Here is a 19,250-nt window from a genome sequence, read left to right as displayed (position 1 = left end):
AATTCAATAACTTAGCTACATGTAGTCTTTAGATCTCTTAGTCTCTCAGAAAATCACAGTCTTTTTGGTACCAATTCTGTGTCTTGTTCTCCAATGGTGTCGTGTGTTTGGTGGTTACGATGTTTCATGGTGTTGAGCTTGCACGTGATCGGAATCGGAATCGTTGTAGTTGACAAGGAAAACGCAAGCATGCATAGACCTACCAGCTATTCCATCGACAGCCAGCCATCTCATCACCACCGATTATACGAGAAGTCTACTCTACTGGGGCTGCACTTTAGATTAATCCAAACTGAACAAGACTTTGCGTATATTCACTTGGACTAAACATTGGAACATGCAGTGGATGCACTGGATTGGCCAGCGTTCAGTTGCGCTCACCAGCGGTACTTGGTTCGGACGTTTCTGGCATATGTTGTACTACTTACCTACATGGATGTACATACTAACTGTGGTGAGCAACCTCGGATCCGAGATGAAATGCGCAACACATGATGCTGTCAATGGATCATTTGAGGTAGGTAGGACGCTGATTGACGGATGATGAGTGTTGCATTTCGCGATTCTGTTTTTGCCGAGGTGCAGGCTCCTTGCATTTCCCCACACGCCCGAAATGGGATGCCCCAACTTTCCCCATCTTTCCCCCAACTTCTTTGTCCCAGTGCTGTGTCACCGGTAACTGCCGTCCAACCTCGACCTCTGCCCCTGTCAGTGCGCGCAATTTGGCAAAGTTTTCTGATGCGTGTAACAGTTCATCGCATCTGTTCGAGCTGCTCTCTAGGGCCGCTTGGGATGGGATGGATTTCATCGGGCTTTTTTTCGCCTTTGTTCTGCAATTGAGCATTCGACTATCACCCAACTCTCATGTCTTCCACTCTACATCGTACGTTGCTGTGCCCCAGAGTTTTTTCTCTGTCAGTGATGACAGAGAGACCCGGTGCCTCGGTCATTACTTCAACGCCCGGTGCTAGCAAGGGTCAACACCATGGGGAAATGCCAACACCGCCCCGCAGACCAGCTTTTCCATCTGACTTCCACCCCACCCCAACAGTTGCATGCCTGTTTTACCCCGACATCCCCGACATAATGGAGAATTTGGCAGTCTCGTGGTCGATTGCTCGAGGCCGGCCCGATTAGGCTGACGATTCCCCGGCCCCCTTTACCGCCTTTCTCCCGACAACATTGCTCACCAACGGCCCAACCATCGAATCATCTCACAGCCGCCGCCCGGCATGCCGCCCCATCGCCTAGTTGCCGTAGCCTATAGCGGTAGTGGCCCGACATACTAGGCCGCTTCTGACGTCCTCCGCCAGAGTGGTCGCCAGACACGACGACAGAACCCCCTGTGCCATACCAGCACTCCTCGTTATGACGGAGGAATAGAGTGACAGGGTGGGTTCGTGGTAGGTTGATAAATACGTGACTTGCCCGCCCCGGGGCGTCTGGATGATTTGATGTTCCTTACGGGTCAACAAAACCGAAAGAGCACACCGGGCTCCCCAGTACTTGCAACCATGTTGTATTCCCTCGTTCCTGGCTTAGTCTGCTTGTCAGCAGTCGCTGCTGCCCAAAATAGCCCCATCGCTGAAGATGCCTTCTTCTACGGACAGTCTGAGCCGGTTTATCCAACCCGTAGGTCTTCGCTGGTAATGCACCATTGATGGAAGGTGACTGATCACAACTTAATAGCGCAAATGGCTCCAACCGGAGCTTGGGCAGATGCTGTATCACGAGCCAAAGAATTGGTCGCTCAGATGACTCTGGAAGAGAAGGTATTGACCCTTCTCCCCGATTAGCTCTAGGCCTATACTCACAGCCATTCTCAGGTGAATCTGACCGGTGGCGCTACGGTTGACAACGGATGCTCAGGTTTTATCCCGAGTGTAACACGGCTTGGTTTCCCAGGTTCGTTCATCAAGAAATAACGATGGTGTTTCCTCTAACAAGCGGTTCAGGGTTATGTCTAGCGGACGCCGGTAACGGCATTAGAGCAACAGACTATGTCCACTCGTGGCCTTCCGGTATGCACGCTGGTGCAAGGTAAGCCTTTCTACTGTACGAGGTCCTCGGTTGTGAAATTGCAGCTAACTTCAACTTTTAGTTGGAACAAGGAGCTCACGCATCAAAGAGCGCGGTTCATGGGAGGTGAGGCCAGGACCAAAGGAGTAAATGTCCTACTCGGGCCCTGCATCGGTCCGATGGGACGTACCGCTCGTGGTGGCAGAAACTGGGAAAGTGAGTTTAGCCTTCTAAGATGCCGAGCGTGTCAATTGTGCTAATCGCTGATACCATGCAGGCTTCTCGGCTGATCCTTACCTTGATGGCAGTCTGGTCTACGAGACTGTGACTGGTGTTCAAGGAATGGGTGTCATTACAAGTACCAAAGTAAGATTTACCTTGTTGCTTTGATCAACCGTGTAGCTGACATAACCAAGCATTTTATTGCCCAAGAACAAGAGACACATCGTCTTGCAACTCGATCTGGAGAGCATGTAGAAGCTGTCAGCTCGAACATCGATGATAAGACGATACACGAGCTGTATCTCTGGTAAGTCAGCTTCCTTTGTTTGTTGTTCCGTCCTAACACGGAGTGAAGGCCTTTTGCGGACGCCGTCAGAGCCGGCACCGGGAACATCATGTGCGCTGAGCATCGGCTCAACAACTCTTACGCGTGCCAAAATAGCAAGGCTCAGAATGGTCTCTTGAAAGGAGAACTTGGCTTTCAAGTAAGACTTGCTCGCGAATATCTGACTAAGCGTATGTTAACCACTTTCTCTCAGGGCTGGGTGGTGTCTGACTGGGGTGCTCAACACTCCGGTGTGTCCTCGGCTCTTGGTGGACTCGATGTAGCGATGCCGAGCGGTAGTGATTTCTGGGCTGGCAACCTTACTCAAGCTGTGAACAATGGCTCCGTCCCTGAAGCCCAGCTCGATAACATGGTGACCAGGTAAGGGGATTTCCACTTACTGCAATATGCATATGAAGCTAATGCGTGTCAGGATTGTTGCCTCTTGGTATCAGATGGGACAGGATAAACCTGAATTTCCTGAACCTGGCATAGGAATGCCCAAAGATCTCGTCAAGCCGCATCGTGTTGTCGATGCTCGAAACTCCAGCGCAAGGCCCACGCTCTTCGATGGGGCAGCCGAAGGTCATGTTTTGGTCAAGAATACGAATGGAGCACTTCCTCTGGATTCATCCAAGATGAAGCTCATCTCGCTATATGGGTACTCGGCCAAGTCACCCAGTCGCAACAACCCGGACGTCGCGGCGGCTGGGGAGACCTTTGCTCCGTGGGCAATGGGTGCCGAGTCTGCAAACGTTACTCAACTTGGCATCGGCTTCTTTGGTGACCTAAGCGTGACGTACGCAGGCATTGCCGTCAACGGGACTATCGTCTCGGGTGGTGGTTCAGGGGCGACGGCGCAAAGTCTTGTCAGTTCACCCCACGATGCACTCGTCGCCCAGGCATACGAGGACGGCACGGCACTGTTTTGGAACTTTGAGTCGGAGAATCCGGGTGTGAACCCTACCTCGGATGCCTGCATCGTTGTTGGGAACGCCTGGGCCACAGAAGGCCACGACCGACCGAACCTTCGAGACGAGTTCACCGACAAGCTCATCGTGAATGTTGCGGACCAATGCGCCAACACTATTGTGGTTTTCCACAATGCTGGCATCCGCATGGTCGACACATTCGTCGATCACCCGAACGTAACAGCCATAATTTACGCCCATCTTCCCGGGCAGGACAGCGGCAAGGCATTGGTTTCGCTTCTATACGGCAAGACCAACCCATCTGGCCGCCTTCCGTACACGGTTGCACGCGACGAATCCGACTACGGCGCACTACTTGACCCAAGCCAGTTCACACCACCTGAGCAGTACAAGAAGTTCCCGCAAGCTGACTTTGAAGAGGGGGTGTTCATTGATTACCGTCATTTCGACGCACGCAACATTACTCCACGCTACGAATTTGGGTTCGGTTTGAGCTACACGACTTTTGAGTATGCCGACCTGACCGTTGCCAAGACCGATGCCCCATCCCAAGCCTATCCAGTAGGTGCCATTGCCGAGGGTGGCCAGACCGATCTATGGGACGTTGTGGCGACAGCCAGCGCTAGGGTGTCGAATACCGGTGGTATGGATGGCAAGGAGGTGGCGCAATTGTACATTGGTATCCCCGGGGAGGGCAATCCGATCCGACAGTTACGCGGATTCGAGAAGCCACTCATCAAGAAGGGCGAGACCGCGACGGTAAAGTTCGAGCTCACGAGACGTGACTTGAGTATCTGGGATGTTGCGGCGCAGAAGTGGAAGCTCCAGACCGGCGAGTACAAAGTCTATGTTGGTAGCAGCAGCAGGAACCTCCCGCTCACGTCAGCTCTGATCATCTAAAATACGGTCAGACGGTACTGAGGGGTGGAGTTTGATGAACAGTGGCTATATACGAGAAGACAATAATCAATAATGTATGCACAAATAATAGACCATGTTGTCTACTTTCGCGGTTTGAGCCACATCCTCTGCCTTTATCTCCTTGCGAACAGGTAGATACAAGCTGGCCAAACCAACCGGGTTTCTAGCATGTCCAACGCATGGCTCCAGTATCAGGTTGAGGGGAGGCATTCGTTTCTCGAGAAGAGAACAAAGGAAAAACTCAAAGTGGGTAGCAGAAATCTGCTAACCTCCAGGGCTGCTAGTGCCTATTATGGAGGAATGGAAGCCTGGACACCCGATCATCATCTGTAGTAAGCAGGCAGGGGCCTGGCAAGTGGACATCCAAACATCCAACCCCAACGACGTAATCGTGCCTTCAGCATGCAAGTTTCACGCACCCAAGCTCGACGGGACGATAAATGCTTATTTTCCGGCTGACTGGAAGAAGAAACGAGTGCATCAAGGGCAATGCATTGGTCAATTGCTGCGTAAAGTATATCCAGCCTGGACTGGAGGTGTCAGGCAAAGCCCCTAGTTAGCATGCCACTAATCTACTTAGACATAGGCTAATCGTGGTATTTTTAGCAATTCCCAATCTACTTAAGGTGCGATGGCTAAGCTTCTGGCTACAAGGGTGGATTGGCGGGTGGGGAGGATCTTTTCCTTTTGCCATCACCCATTCCCATCTCCATAGTAATCTCACTCTGACCACATACACGGTCCGGTAAGCGTCCTACCACGCTCGATCCGCTCCCCAACCCGTCCAGCCTTCTCCCCATCTAAGCCTTGTTTTTTACGGAGCTGAAGTGGCTACGTGTGCAAGGCGGAGCAGTTCAGATCTGTGCCGCAATACTAAAATCTGACATCGCCTGACTACGCTAGATGAAACGGGCAAGATGGACGGCTTCGTAACTTGGCTACCAAATGGCTGCGCTCTGCTAGCTGCCTAGCCATGGTTCTCTAGACTGGAGATTATTGTCACCGCCAGGTCGGGGGCTTTGGTTAAAGACCCTGATCGGCAAGAATGTCCCGCCAACAATTTCCACCATGAGTCCCGACACCAATACTTCAGTTCATGATTCGCCCTCGGTCGACCAAAGTCTACCCATCAGACTCGGCACGCAGTAGCACATCCTGAAAAGTCCCGGATCCCTCTCGACCTTTTTCACAGCTACTCTGCCCTAGTGATGTCGGCACTCAGCTGGGTGAGCGCGGGTGACCTCCCCCAGGATCCCTACTTCCCTCAGTTCCCACCAAAGGGGCCTGCCTTTCTCGATACAGAGGCGTGTCTGTGTGCCTTGAGGCCGGCGGATCCAACACGCCCAACAGGAGTAGCTTGGCAATGCATCGGAAACCAGACCCAGGGGGTCTACAACGTGACGACGGGGAAATGGTTCGCGCCTCTACACGATGGTGCGAAAGTGGGGGCCAGAATCGACGACGCATCTAATGGGCCCAACACGGCCAAGCCCTTGAGATGGGATGGAAACAACAAGTCCTTTTTCCCACATGACGGCACCTTGGGCGTATACGACGAAGCGTGCACAGGCCAGAACCAGACCACATTCTCAACCGCCTTCTACCGGGCCGCCGAGCAGCAGAAGGACAAAAAGCCCATGGTCGATGCGGCTCCTTGTTGGCGGAAAGGCGCTGTTCCCATGCAGATCCAGACGGTGGAGTCATGGCAGAAGGACGGGTGCAGTGAGGGTTTCCTGTGCAGAAACAACACAGTGAACTCGTTGCCGCAGTTTTGCCCCCTCTCACCGTCTGTCAGCAGTCGAGACTAGCGGGTGACGCCTGTGCACTTGATGGCATCACAGTCGGCATGGGGCCTTTCGAGCCCGTCGTCTGTCCCGCGGGCTACTATTGTCCAAAAGGCGGAAAGGAGATGATACGGTGTCCGGAGCGAAATTACTGCCAGCCAGGCGCTGCTGCCCCTACGCCGTGCAGCGTCGGAAGCAGGTGCCCGGAGGGAGCAAGTTTCGAAGTTTTCCTCATCCCACTGGGGATACTCGTTATAATAGATGGTCTGCTCATCATTGGCCTTGTTCTGTTGACTCTTCGCGCAAGGGGCCGCAAGTGGAAATCCAGCGCTGGACCAAGTCTCTTGAAAACGTCAAGGACGCTAGGTGGTGGCATCAAACGGGCCATGACACGTTATCAGGCGTTGTCGGAAGAGCGCGACCAGGAATCTCTACCCATGGATGCCACATACTACCCCCGAGACGGTACATGGGGCGGTTTCCAGGATGTTATGCATATGGCAGAGCTACAGGAAGGCCCATCGAGGAGATGCAAGACGAGCTACCGGTTCAGCTGCGAGGCTTCGTCGACTCCATGAGGAAAGCCACAGACGCGTCCAGACTCGGTCTGTCTTTCGCATACTCAGGCTTGCAGTTCCACCCTCGAAAGGCGCAAAAGCCCATCCTGCAGGGCGTCACGGGCTCCATCGAGCGCGGCACGCTCACGGCAGTCATGGGCGGATCGGGTGCGGGAAAGTCGACATTTGTGCGTCTCCTCATGGGCAAGATCACTAACACGGGCGGTGCCGTCATGGTAAACAACAGCCCGGGCAGGATCAAGCGCTACAAGAAGCTCATCGGCTACGTACCCCAGGACGACATCGTGCTGCCCGAGCTGACCGTCTACGAGAACATCCTCCACTCGGCCCAGATCCGGCTGCCACGCACCTGGATGCCTGCCGAGATCGAAAGCCACGTCAACTCCGTCATTGAGTGCCTCGAGCTTTCGCACGTGCGCGACTCCCTGGTTGGAAGCGTGGGCAAGCCTGTGATTTCCGGTGGTCAGCGCAAGCGCGTCAGTATTGGCATGGAGCTGGCTGCGGCGCCTATGTCCATCTTCCTCGACGAACCCACGAGCGGCCTCGATGCTACGTCCGCCGTATCCATGATGAGGACGCTCCAAGCCATCGCGCGCCTGGGCCTGTCAATCATCGTGATCATCCATCAGCCACGCATGGAGATCTTCGAGATGCTTGACAGTCTGATCCTGCTGGGCAACGGCCAGCTCCTGTACGAGGGTCCTGAGAAGGGGGTCCAACGCTACTTTGAAAACCTAGGCTTCCACTTCCCCGACCATTGCAACGCGGGCGACGTCGTCACGGACATCATCACGGGCAACGGCCGCGACTATAAGAAGAGCGGCGATGTCTCCCAAGGAGAGCCTCATCGCGCATTGGGCCAGCGCTTCGGCCAACAAGAACAGCGCCGAGGGTAAACACCCGCGCGACAAGCACGGCTCCGTCCTCTCCCTCGCTACGTCGGATAATACGGCCATTCACCAGGCTCTCAAGAAGCGCGGCGCCCCTTACATCAAGCAGATGATACTCTGCTTCCGCCGCGCTATGCTCCAGCAGTACCGCACCAAGACCGCCTTTTTCTTCGAGATGGGATTGTCCTCGCTAGCAGGTTTCCTGATCGGATTGGCAGTAAACGGGAAGAAAGGAGTCATGTTCAAAGGTGAGATAAAATAGCTGTTATTTGTGTATTTGGCTGTGGAAGAGTCATGTAGTTGCTAACATTAAGCGTGCTACTACAGGTTTCTACAAAGCGCCCTACGATGTCCTCTCTATAGCGGCCGACTTCCAAGCCGCGCCCGAGTTCTCCCTGCTGACGGCCATCGCCATCGGCCTCTCGGCTGCCTCGCCCGCTGTCCGCGTCTTCTCCGAAGAGATGCTGCTGTACCGCCGCGAGGCCGAGGCGGGCCACTCGCGCCTCGCCTACTACCTCGCCAAGATCGCCGCCGTCATCCCGCGCATGGCCCTGTCTTGCTTGCACCTGACCACGTTCCTGATCGTCCTGGCCCACCCGGGCGGCTTGTCCTGGGGCACCGCCTTCATCACCAACCTGGCCTACATCTGGGCCATCTACGGCCTGGCCGCGGTCGTGTCCATGGTGGCGCGGCGCGAGGACGCGCCTTTATTTGCCACCATCCTGAGTCTGGTCGTGGGCATCCTGAGCGGGGCCGCGCCCAGTCTGGCCCAGGTGCGTGACTGGGGCGTCGTGGGGCTCTGGCGCGCGAGCCCGGGCACCTGGTTCGCAGAGCTCTACTTTGGCCAGATGGTCGCGCCGTTCGCGTATCTGTACCAGGTCGATCTCGCTTCTCAGGCGACGGGCTTTGGGCTCAACCGGCTTTGGTTGAATGTGTTGGTTATTTTCTGTATTGGGCTGCTGTATCGCGTCATTGCATTCATTGGGCTGGTCGTGGGGCATCGGTTGCGGATATGATGATATACAGATGATGGGATGGCTTCGTAATGGGTTTGTCTAGGCGCTGGCCGCCTCTCGGGGCGAGTCAAAGCCTTTGTGTATGTTTATTGTCAGGCAAGCGAGGAGTACCTACCTGCTACACTAGAAATGCGTTATAATGTTATTGAATCACTATACGAGCAGTGCAGAAAGTGACGCGGTTGCGAGGTTTAATGCCATTCCTTGACTATCTGCTGGAGAATCTTAGAGAAAGTGTTTGCCTCTTGCGGCTTGTGGACGATAGTCCCTTCTGCTTTCACATCCAGTTATGCTCGTGACGTGGTAGGGCCTTGTTCCCATAGGGAGAGATACAGCGTTTTGGGATAATGATTCCATAAGGTCTTTGTTTTTTTAAAGTACTTAAAAAGATCAGTATCCTACCCAAGTAACGAGATAAGCCAATAGGGAGTGACTGCCTTTCCATCCAATCAAGCGTACGAGGCTCACTGCCTATCCATACATACCCTTATGACCGCAGTTGTCAAGTAACATGGCTCAATGGTAGTGATTGCAATTCGGCATTGCTTCATTTCCACTGACCAGTCGTGGGTTCAACTCCCACGGCAGCTCAGCGGGCTTGTTGATTTCGTCCATGCCGAATTTGTTCTGTAATGTCCGGTGCATAGCACCAGTTTAGCCCATACCTTTCATGGAATGGAGCCGGCGGCTTAAGTGTGTGGGATTGAGACGGCCTGCTGTGCTGTGAGTTCCTTTTTTCCCCCCCTCACTTATCCTTTTGTTTCTCCTTCCAGCAACAGCAGCTCGGACGATTTCGTGTCATGACCAGAGTACTTGTACGAGGATAGGCTCATGTCAGTGGTGGTGAGCAGGCATCCCTCCAGGGCTACCGATGCTACTACGCCGGGCCATAGTTGTCCGACTCACCTTACAGGTAATACTTATTAAGCCTGTGAGGCTTCTGGGGAGCTAACCCACCGTGAGAAGCAGCAGGACAGTGTCATCGCTTAGCCCGGTACCCTATCGTCTTCGTGGGAGCGCTGCCTGGATAATATCTAAGGCTTACTCGCTTGCATACGAAGCTATTGCGAAAGCCCGGTTTCTGATGGAGAAAATGACGCCCTGCGCGGACAAAGATCTGCCCGTATATCGACTGACGACGTCACAAGTTAGCCCGGCGGCCTTGAAAACACTCTCGCAGCTTTAGGCGTGTTGTTAGATAATATTAATTAATTAGCTGTTGAAATTGTACAGGACTATCACAAGAAAATCAAAATCAAGACGCAAACATAGTAGAAGAGAAATTCAGTTTGGGTGTATTAACCTAGCTCGCCGGCCAACTGCTAGAGAATTCGCAATAATCCTCCGCAATCTTTTTATGGTATTAACTGGTTTCTTCTTCGGCTTAGGGGGCGGGGGCAGGTAGTGAGGGTGGATGTGAATCGGGGACTCTCCATGGCGATAATCCTCCTCTAGATTAGTCCCAAGCACTGCCATCCGTGACGAATCTAGTCAACCTGCATTTTGTTGACACCGGTAGCCACCTCCTCCTCCATCTCCTCGCCGGCCAGAGTATTCTCCAGCTCGACGAGCATGTCGTCGTCGCCGTCGTCGGCGGCACCATCGTCATCGGCCGGGTCCTCGTCCTCACTCTCATTGAAGCCTCCGGCCATATGGAAGAACTGCAGATCCAGCTGGGCCGTCTCCCTAGAGGCCTGGCTCGAGATCCAGCAGAGCCTGGGCGACCTTGGCGGTAGTCGAGTGATTGTTCGGGTCGAGGGGCTGGCGAGGGTTGGCGTTCCAGGCGACGCGGGCGCCGAGGAGAGCGGTGAAGAAGTCGAGAAAGACGGAACTGCTCAACTGCTGGGCCCACTCGACGTGCTTCTTGACTTCGTCGACGAAGTCAAGGTATCCTCCCTCGTCATCGTCGTCATCATCATCATCATCATCGTTGGCGGCCTTGGTCAACTTGGCGCGCACATTGTCCTGGGCAGCGGCGATGAACATGGCCTCGAGGGCAGCGTTGAGAGTTCCGCGGTACTCGTTGCGCTTGAGGAAAGCGCGGCCGATGACGCGGGCTTGTCGGAGCTTGGCGACGATAAGCTTGTCGCGCTGGGGGCGGCAAGTGAACGGCTTGTGGTTGTCGATGACGAGGCCAGCGCGAGGTAGGACATCCTGAAGCTGGATGGTATTGGTAGACATATTGTCGTTCAATGACGATGATGGTTGGACCTTGATGGATGAAGAGAGAAGGGCGTTGGTGTGAGGTGCGGTTGTGTGCTATGGTGATCAGAATAAGACTAAGTGAGAAAGGAAATGGTCGATTTCTTTTTCCTTGACTACCTGAAAAGTGGTTTTGACGTTCAGGTTTGAGTGTTTGGATGGGAGGGAGTCAGTAGATTTTCATAGACTGAATTCCTTGAAGCATTGAATGCCAATTCCTCGGAGCATTGAATGCAAGCACAGGTACTACTGGATTTACTTAGCTTATGGAGCTGCAGACTAGTTAAGACAATAGGGAACAATAGGGATCCCATAAGATAATAGGAAAGTGACTGGAAAGTGAGCAACACCTAGGTTTCCTGCCTTCACCTTGATTTGATACTAAGCCGCCACCACTTAACAGGAACGAAAGAGTCGTTTTGTATAGACCACTGATCCCTGGTAGGAGACTACACCTTGATAAGTAACCACCTACGAAAAGCGTAATAGGGGGTGACTGGAGGGTGACATAAAGGTAACCCTTCCTGTCTAGATAACATTGAATGTAAGAACAATCAACAGCCAACACCTACCTTGACCGCTGCATTTGCTAGAAAACATGCCTGCCTGGGTACATGTGACCTTATAGCATCGTTTTCCAGTAACAATTGATGGCTCAGTGGTAGTGAGCGCATCTCTTCACACACACTGGCCAGTCGTGGGTTCGATTCCCACCCCAGATGAGTTGGTCTCGTCCATGCCAATGTTAGTTTCTGTAGTGTCTGGCGTACTACGCTCAGTTAATATTCATCCTTAGGGTGGTATTTGCAGCTTACGTGTGTGGGATGCCAACTGTCTGGTGCTATAAGATCAAGATCCTTGTTTTTCTTTTCTTTTTTTTTTTTTTTTTGGTTTTTTTTCTTCTTTTGACATTCTCTTCATCCCCTATGAGGCCCACGATCCAGCTGATCTGTTTTGTATACTCACTTATATTTAGCCTTAGTAGAACATCCAGTAACCGAGGTCTACCAACACTTGCTTGTAGAAATATTACATGCTTGAATGAAGGAGCATGAAAGGTATGAACTTGTGTACTGTTAAACTGTTATGCCTCTATCGTCACGTCACGAAAGGCTGTGTCGTTGCGGCTGGCATCCCCGGAATCTCCGTCGGACCCGAGTTTCACCGACGGGGTTTTGTATTGCTGCCTGTACTACGTCGGCACTAGGGCCGCGATAGGCAGCAGCTGACGCAAGCTTAGTAAACCCAGGATCGGCTGTGCAATTCACCTCGACAATTCCACCGGCTTACACAACCCGTATTTAATCCATGCTGGAAGCGGGAACAGCCTGACTTATCATCTCAAGTTTCACTACTTCACCTTTCATTTCAAGATGGCAGCCGAGCCGCGAGAGGTAATCTTCCGCAAGTACAGCACCGAGGAGGGGAAGCACTATGCAAACTTCCGCCCGACTTATCATGAGAACCTCTACAAGCTCGTCATCGACCACCACACCTCTACCGGCGGCCAATTCGATACCATCGTCGATCTAGGTTGTGGGCCCGGCAACTCGGTCCGCGAGCTCGCCTCCAAGTTCCAGCATGCATTCGGCCTCGACCCGTCCGAGGGCATGATCGGCGCCGCGCGGTCGCTGGGCGGCACCACGGCCACGGGCGAGCCCATCCGCTTCGACGTGTCGTCGGCCGAGGAGATCGGGTCGCAGCTGTCGCCCGGCGCCATCCCCGACGGCAGCGTGGACCTCATCGTCGCCTCGACGGCCGCCCACTGGTTCGACCTGGCGCGCTTCTGGCCCCGCGCCGCCGCCGTGCTCCGGCCCGGCGGCACCGTCGCCTTCTGGGGCTCCAACGCCGACTACGCGCACCCATCCATGCCCAACTACAAGGCCGTCACCGCCGTCCTGCACCACTACGAGGAGCACTACTTCCGCCCTTACTACCAGCCGGGCAACTTCGCGGCCTCGGACCTGTACAGGAGCTTCACGTACCCCTGGAACATGGACCCGCCCCTCCCCGAGTTCGATCAGGCGGATTTCTTCCGCAAGGAGTGGGATCCCGAGGCCTGGGAGAGCGACTTCCTCATCCAGCCCCCCGGCCAACATGGATACGTTGGAAAAGGTCATGGCTACGGTCAGCCCCGTCCAAAGGTGGCGCGAGGCTCATCCGGACTTGGTGGGGGCGGAGAGGGACGTGGTCAAGATGTTGCGACGAGACATCGAGAAGATTCTCCACGAGGCTGGTGTCGAGAAGGGTAAGGAGTCGCTCAAGGTCGGCATTGCTGGAGTTCTGGTCATGGCCAAAAAGAGGGTCTAGGGCGCAAAGATGGCCCCGTCTTTAGTCCTTTACATGTAGTCAGTTCGCCCCTTGTTTTGCGATCGCCGATACGTACCGTATCAACACCTCCCATGGCGCGTGGATACTCCAGTTGATGAGCAAGGAAATGGATATCTATCAGTGTGCATCAGGTGTAATGTCGATCTGGGGCATCAGGACAAGGACATGGGTCAGTTGTTCCAGCGTATCATCACGTGCTTTCGCGTCGGAAGCTTTGACGCCCAAAAATGGCCAGCCGTGTCACAATCTAAACAGACTTCTGAACAGACGTCATATGAATTGAAGTTGGGATGACTAGGTCGACGACCCCTCTTCAATTGGATAAAAAAGAAGCCCAAACTTCAATTTATCCGTCTGCTCAGTTTCTTTCCGACTACGTTCACAGACACTGCAGCTCTGTTTCAGATTCAAGTCGGAACCGAGTTCTCCTTCGCAACTGTCCCTAGCCACGATGCCTCACGCTCCAAAGCGTAAAAGTGACATCAATGTCATATCATCCGACGATGAACCATCTCCCAAGAAGACTAAGACTTCTCCAGCCGAGGTCGTGTCTGTATCTCACGCTGAAAGCTCAACAGCAGGCGCAAGTGCTGCTGATGAGTCTGCTCAGCAGCAGCGGCCCACGACCCCGGATCTCGAGTTTGACTATGACCGGAGCCAACTGCGGGATCCGTGGCCCACACCCGGCCGGGTGAAGCGGCCGAGATATGAGGGACGTGATTTGACAGAGTCTGAACGCGCGAGGTTCAAGCCCCCTCCTCCGCCCAAGCCGAAGGGACGCCTCGACAGTTTTCAGAAAAACGCGCTATACAGGGAAGAGGGATTCCGCGACCCGACACATACATCCCACCATTTGTATGTGTGCCACCGCAAGGGACGGTAAGGCTCCCCCACCTACGACCCGGCTGGCTTCGAGCTCGATTACGACAAGGTTGACAAGTGGATGAAGCCCCAGGCGTACAACAAGAGGCGCATGGTCAAGGGCATGGAGAAGCGGGTTTCGGCAGCACAGGAGTTTGACAGTCGCATGCTGGATATGTTCTTCGAAGAAGGGGACGAAGCGATGGAAAAGCAAAAGCATATGCCTTTTGTCTTCACTAGCTGCGTCAAAGACAAGATCTCGAAGGACTTGGGCATTCCCTGGCACAAGATTGGGATGCCGGAGCTTGACCTGTGGGAGCAGAAGGGCTTCCCGAAGGAGAAGCTTGCAGATTGGTTAGTCTTCACGGAGGAGGATAAGAAGAGGGCTTTAAAGATGCTGGGTGGCGCTAGTCTCAGGAAGTAATGATGCCATGGTCAAATGTTAGCTGATATGTTACATCTCTTCTGATTGACCTCCAGTCATAGCCGGTCCAGAAACTCATCCTGACAAGCCGTTGACTGGCTTGGTAACACAGACCCAAGGAAGCCCCTATAAGTAGACGTCACCCTTAACACAAGACACTCCATCACTTCACACCAAGATATCGGATCAAAGATAGCACACACCATAGCATCGGGTTAAGTTATTCGCAATAGCTAGAGCAAACAAAGCATCAAATAACCAACATGTCCTACTACAACCCCAACTGGCCCAACCCCCCTCCGCAGCCCTTCCAGTTCAACCCCGCCGCCTCGACCTTCTACCCGCAGAGCTTCCTGCCGGCCAACCCGCCCTTCAACACATACCAGCCGACCCTCTCCAATGGCGTGGCCTCGCCCTGGGTCGTGCAGCCTGGCAGCAGCAGCGGATGGGGCGGGTACTCGGTGACCGGGCTTAACCCGGCCGGGCAGCACTACCCGCCCGCGAGCTGGCCGGCTGCTTATCCGAATCCTAATACGCATCTGTACTAGTAGAGACCAAATGGTCACAGTAGCTCTGGAATACGCGGGCTTAGGGTGTTGGACGGGCGATAAAATAGATCTTTATTAGTTGGGTGTCTATTAAAGAACGTAGTTAGAAAGCGCACTCAAGTAGTACACGAAAACTCTAAGACGGTATTCAAGTTTCATAAGAATAAGAGTCTGTAGAATACGATCAAGTCTTTGAGTACGAACAATGACCCATGAAAAATGATATCTGGGTTGTGTAGCAGGTCACGCAAACATCAGGTCACTAGGTCACTTGGTCATCAAGCATTGACATTATCGTAGATCAGGGGTATAGTGCCGGCAATCACTCTGGCATTATCCACTTCCATGGACTTTAATGATTGGCATCTCATATAGATTATATCTAGGCCGAGAGGAGAACCTTGAAACAAGCAACGGACAGTCGAGTTTGCTTAATATATCGAGTGATCAAAACCGTCTGCTTGTGTATCAACTTCACGCAGGTCGGGGGCAAGCACGGGAATAAGCAGGACAGGCAAGTATACATACACCACCACTCATTTCCTTATGCAACGAGCAACGACCTCCCGATACTAACGAATCATACCCAACAAGACTCTATTACTCCGTCTTCCAATTCGTCGCCCTGAACATCTGGGAGCGACGAAAGTCCAGGATATCCCCGACGCCCAGAAGAAATCCGACAAGAACAAGGGCAAGGCCTGTACCAGGCGCGACGAGGGCACCAGCATGTAAAGGAAGTCCTGAGGCTGCGGCCCCCCGCAGCTCAAGCGGGCCAGCGTCAGTGCCTTTGGCATCAATCTCATGAACCTCGGCGCCGGTCAGAACTCCTTCAGTACCAACTAGTGTACGTCGTTGTTGCTGCCCTTCGCTTTCTCTCGTTCTCCCACTCGCGCGAACCCTTTTCCCCAAATACATGCAGGCTCTTTTATTGCTGAGAGCAAGGAAAATAACGAAAGAAAAGAAAAGCCAACTTGACCAAGCACTGCTCATGTTATCAAATATCAGGGAAATCAGTATGGCGATGGGATTAAGTTCGCCTTCGGGGTACAGCTCTTCGACGGAGCCAGCGCCTAGATCGGGCACTCCAAGAAGACCGTGGTCGACGACAAGGGCTGGCTCTCGGTCAAATCCAAACTGACATGCACGTTCGACCTGCAGACCGGCAAGGGCGACCAGGACGCCGTGACATTCAGGTACAACGGACAGACCCGGGACTGCGGCGGCGACAAGAGCAGCACCAGCGGTAGCAGCCAGCAGTGTACCCTAACGAAGTCGGGCTACGAGAACGGAGACCGCAAAGGAACCATTGGGGTGAAACAAAGGGTTCGATACATAGACCATGCGCCACTGTGGAGTGAGAGAATGGTATGGCTAGTTAGTGACTGTTTGTTTTTGTAATTATTTAACGTGATATCGTGTCGCGTGATCTCTTAAACAATCCATGTCCGAAAACCTATATCAAAACGTCTCATCTACGGGACTCGTGATCTAATGTGAGCTGTCTAGATTTGGAGGATACTATGCCTGTGAAGGCAAGCATCTTCTGCCCTATGCCCAATTACACCCAAAACGCCATTGTTGGAAGCAACGTCATATTACAAGACGGTTCCGAAACTGCGACATAGTTAGAAAAGCCTGTCTGCATCATACTCGAGATGACTTACCCAAAGGTTTGCTTGATGCTGCGGACATAGTACTCGCCCCAGTTGCGCTTAGTCACATCCTCCTGACCAACAGGAACCCCAGTCCAGGTGACGCGCATGTTGGTAACGCCGTCAGCATCGTTCTGATCGAACTCGAGGGTCTGCTGGGAGAAGTGTCCAGCAGGCCACTGGTTCAGGCGCCACGTCTGGACAATCTTGGTGGGCGTGAGCTCGACAAACTCTCCCGAGACATTGCCATCGAACAACTCGAACTTGCCACCCTTCTGGGCACCTTCGAATTTCTTGGGAGGCGCACGAGTAAAGGCGGCAAGTCGCTGGGGATCGGTGAAGGTCTGATACAGCTGGTCGGCCGTGGTCTTGAATTCCTCGGACTCAACAAGCGTAGTAGTGTTCACCACACCACCCTTGGTCTCTTGGGCAGCAGCGGCGGCGGCGCCGGCGTTGGCTGCCTTAGCACTGGTTGGGACATGCTTGGGAGTGGAGAATCCACTGGAAGGGTTGGAGCCAGGCTGATGCTGGATATCCTTACCATGCTCAGCGATCAGAGCAGGCGTGAGCTTCTTAAGCTCCTCGACCAATTTAGGCTTGAGCTGGGATCTGATAAGCTCCCGGACGGGTTGCTTTTCAGCCGACTCCGAGTGGATGGTGAGGTCCTCGATCTGGAGACAGATAAGCCACAGGCCAATTTACGACTACTACTACAAGGCATGCACTTACCACAATATTCTCATCATCATGGGTGACTTCCGGGATGGTGAACGATCCCGAAACGTCCTCTACGCCAGGAGCGTTGCCTTGACCTGGTCAGTCTCGACTTGGCAACCAAATGACAGCTATCGAACATACCAGAGAACTCTAATACCAGCTTGACGTCATAGTAGGTAATGACCTTTCCCTTTCGCTGACTGACGTTGACGTCGCCATCAGCGCTGACAACCTTGCTGATCTTGACATTGACATCCCCTTGCTCAGCCGCAATATCTACCACGTTCTTGTTGAACCAGTCTCTTGCCCACTCAATAACATCCTTATCGACCCAGTGCCAGTTGTTGGGGTTGTGAAGAGCCATGATGGAAATCGGATGGAAAGGGACCGTATGGAGAGGTAGTGACCTATGTGAAGCGCGAAGCGTCAGCTGGAGTTCGGCCAATTCAATGCAACAACATAATTGGTTTGGGTTGAAGGATATCAGAGAGAGGTCGTAGACCAAAGCATTGTGGTCATCAATGGAGGGAGTACAAGTCACCCTATGACTGGTGCCAGCTGGGTTCTCATCATGTAAGGAAAACTCTGCATATCGGGATGATACGCAGAGGGATTGCATTGCAGAGCGACTTACCGAACAAGGAGCTGCTGAGGGTGGGATCAGATCAGTTTGGTCCAAAGCAGTGATGGTTTCTCAGCAACCTTTCGTGATCTACTGTATGTTCTCGAGATGTAGGAGGGACAGTTGACTTTGTAGCTTGGAGAAGGCGGCTGAGGGGGCACGAGGCCACGAGGAGAGGAAGAGAAGAAGAAGATGGAAGGGCAGAGAGGAAAGTTGAGGGAAAGATCTAGAAAATCCAGCATGCCGCATCAAGGCAGCGCGAGCTGTGGCCCCTCTCTGTCCATTGATCTAAGCGGGCCTCAGCACGGGATTGGCCAAACCACTCCAGCCCCCACTAACGAGGTGTGCCTAACCGCATTCAGCTGCTTGCTTGCAGCCGGCCAGCCTTGCTATCTGCCAAGAACACCACCGAGGAAAGGCATAGCAGCAGCTTCAGCAGTCAGCCAGGCTAGGCCAGATGTACGATGACTTGTACGATTGGAAGTTCTCATCAGCAGGCTGATATCCAGCTCGAACTGGGTATTTCATAATGGAAGAAATATTTGCTGGGTGAAAATTTGATCGCCCCGTTTTATATTCTGAAGACGGCAACTCGGACCGACTGATGACCGACCCTGATTGCTGATTGCCCGATAACCCAGACCCGTCAAAGTTTATCAGAGATAGGTATTCGCATTGTCAGTGCTCACTGCTGCTGATCGCCGAATCACCAAAGATAAATGCAAGACATGTCGATGTACATGTAGCTCATGATACACCTCTGGCCCCAGGATGTGTTTCTATTCTGATCCATTGCGACGTTCAATCTTGAAATTACAGTTGCAGCTCAGCAGCTTTGACTGATCATTTCGCTTTTGGCACCCCAGCTTGCAAGGCACGGACACAGCAACGGAGCACTCTCCGTTCGACGCAAGGTTTGCGTCCCTCCCTGGGTTGTAACAGGTGGATGAAAACAGATAGTCCAACCAATCTTGCCTGGCAGCCGATGGTGCTCTATATCCTGCTATATATAGCACTGCACATCGTTGCTCCAGATGGATACAGAGGCTTGTCTCCAGGACTCTGGGTTAATGATCAAATCCTTGCTCGCCCAAGTCCAAATCCGCTTGGAACGACGAAATGTCATATTTGGGATGAGTCGCCTATCTCTCTGAGCTGCTTTTGCTGAGCGTTGAAGTATTCAAGCGGAGTAACTTATCAATC

The 19,250-nt window shown here is 53.2% G+C and overlaps 7 protein-coding genes across 7 annotated transcripts; 5 read left to right on the top strand and 2 right to left on the bottom strand.

Moving 5' to 3' along the window:
* Positions 1–1,514: 1,514 nt before the first annotated feature.
* Positions 1,515–4,398, top strand: PG997_006640 (beta-glucosidase precursor; the record flags this gene model as incomplete). Its single annotated transcript, XM_066810955.1, has 10 exons — positions 1,515–1,632; positions 1,690–1,772; positions 1,827–1,905; positions 1,956–2,040; positions 2,102–2,235; positions 2,297–2,385; positions 2,436–2,548; positions 2,597–2,726; positions 2,781–2,947; positions 3,000–4,398. The coding sequence occupies 10 exons, from the start codon at positions 1,515–1,517 to the stop codon at positions 4,396–4,398; spliced, it is 2,397 nt and encodes a 798-aa protein (XP_066669878.1).
* Positions 4,399–5,487: 1,089 nt separating this feature from the next.
* Positions 5,488–8,687, top strand: PG997_006639 (uncharacterized protein; the record flags this gene model as incomplete). Its single annotated transcript, XM_066810954.1, has 6 exons — positions 5,488–5,564; positions 5,612–6,141; positions 6,189–6,668; positions 6,716–7,608; positions 7,661–7,919; positions 7,972–8,687. 6 exons carry the CDS (start codon positions 5,488–5,490, stop codon positions 8,685–8,687), a joined length of 2,955 nt encoding a protein of 984 aa, XP_066669877.1.
* Positions 8,688–10,373: 1,686 nt separating this feature from the next.
* Positions 10,374–10,868, bottom strand: PG997_006638 (uncharacterized protein; the record flags this gene model as incomplete). Its single annotated transcript, XM_066810953.1, has 1 exon — positions 10,374–10,868. One exon carries the CDS (start codon positions 10,866–10,868, stop codon positions 10,374–10,376), a length of 495 nt encoding a protein of 164 aa, XP_066669876.1.
* Positions 10,869–12,262: 1,394 nt separating this feature from the next.
* On the top strand, positions 12,263–13,199 carry PG997_006637 (uncharacterized protein; the record flags this gene model as incomplete). The annotated part of the gene is made up of 2 exons (XM_066810952.1): positions 12,263–12,933; positions 12,974–13,199. 2 exons carry the CDS (start codon positions 12,263–12,265, stop codon positions 13,197–13,199), a joined length of 897 nt encoding a protein of 298 aa, XP_066669875.1.
* A 472-nt stretch (positions 13,200–13,671) lies between these two features.
* On the top strand, positions 13,672–14,505 carry PG997_006636 (uncharacterized protein; the record flags this gene model as incomplete). Its single annotated transcript, XM_066810951.1, has 2 exons — positions 13,672–14,079; positions 14,137–14,505. The coding sequence occupies 2 exons, from the start codon at positions 13,672–13,674 to the stop codon at positions 14,503–14,505; spliced, it is 777 nt and encodes a 258-aa protein (XP_066669874.1).
* Positions 14,506–14,768: 263 nt separating this feature from the next.
* Positions 14,769–15,053, top strand: PG997_006635 (uncharacterized protein; the record flags this gene model as incomplete). The annotated part of the gene is made up of 1 exon (XM_066810950.1): positions 14,769–15,053. One exon carries the CDS (start codon positions 14,769–14,771, stop codon positions 15,051–15,053), a length of 285 nt encoding a protein of 94 aa, XP_066669873.1.
* Positions 15,054–16,716: 1,663 nt separating this feature from the next.
* On the bottom strand, positions 16,717–17,789 carry PG997_006634 (uncharacterized protein; the record flags this gene model as incomplete). The annotated part of the gene is made up of 3 exons (XM_066810949.1): positions 16,717–17,379; positions 17,438–17,514; positions 17,567–17,789. 3 exons carry the CDS (start codon positions 17,787–17,789, stop codon positions 16,717–16,719), a joined length of 963 nt encoding a protein of 320 aa, XP_066669872.1.
* Between the last annotated feature and the right edge of the window lie 1,461 nt (positions 17,790–19,250).

The sequence above is a fragment of the Apiospora hydei genome (assembly GCF_038363865.1).
Source record: "Apiospora hydei strain CBS 114990 chromosome Unknown utg000005l_segment0_segment0, whole genome shotgun sequence".
Classification (NCBI taxonomy): Eukaryota; Fungi; Ascomycota; class Sordariomycetes; order Amphisphaeriales; family Apiosporaceae; genus Apiospora; species Apiospora hydei.
Note: the sequence above shows the minus strand (reverse complement) of the source record. Positions and strands in the feature narration are given on the sequence as shown.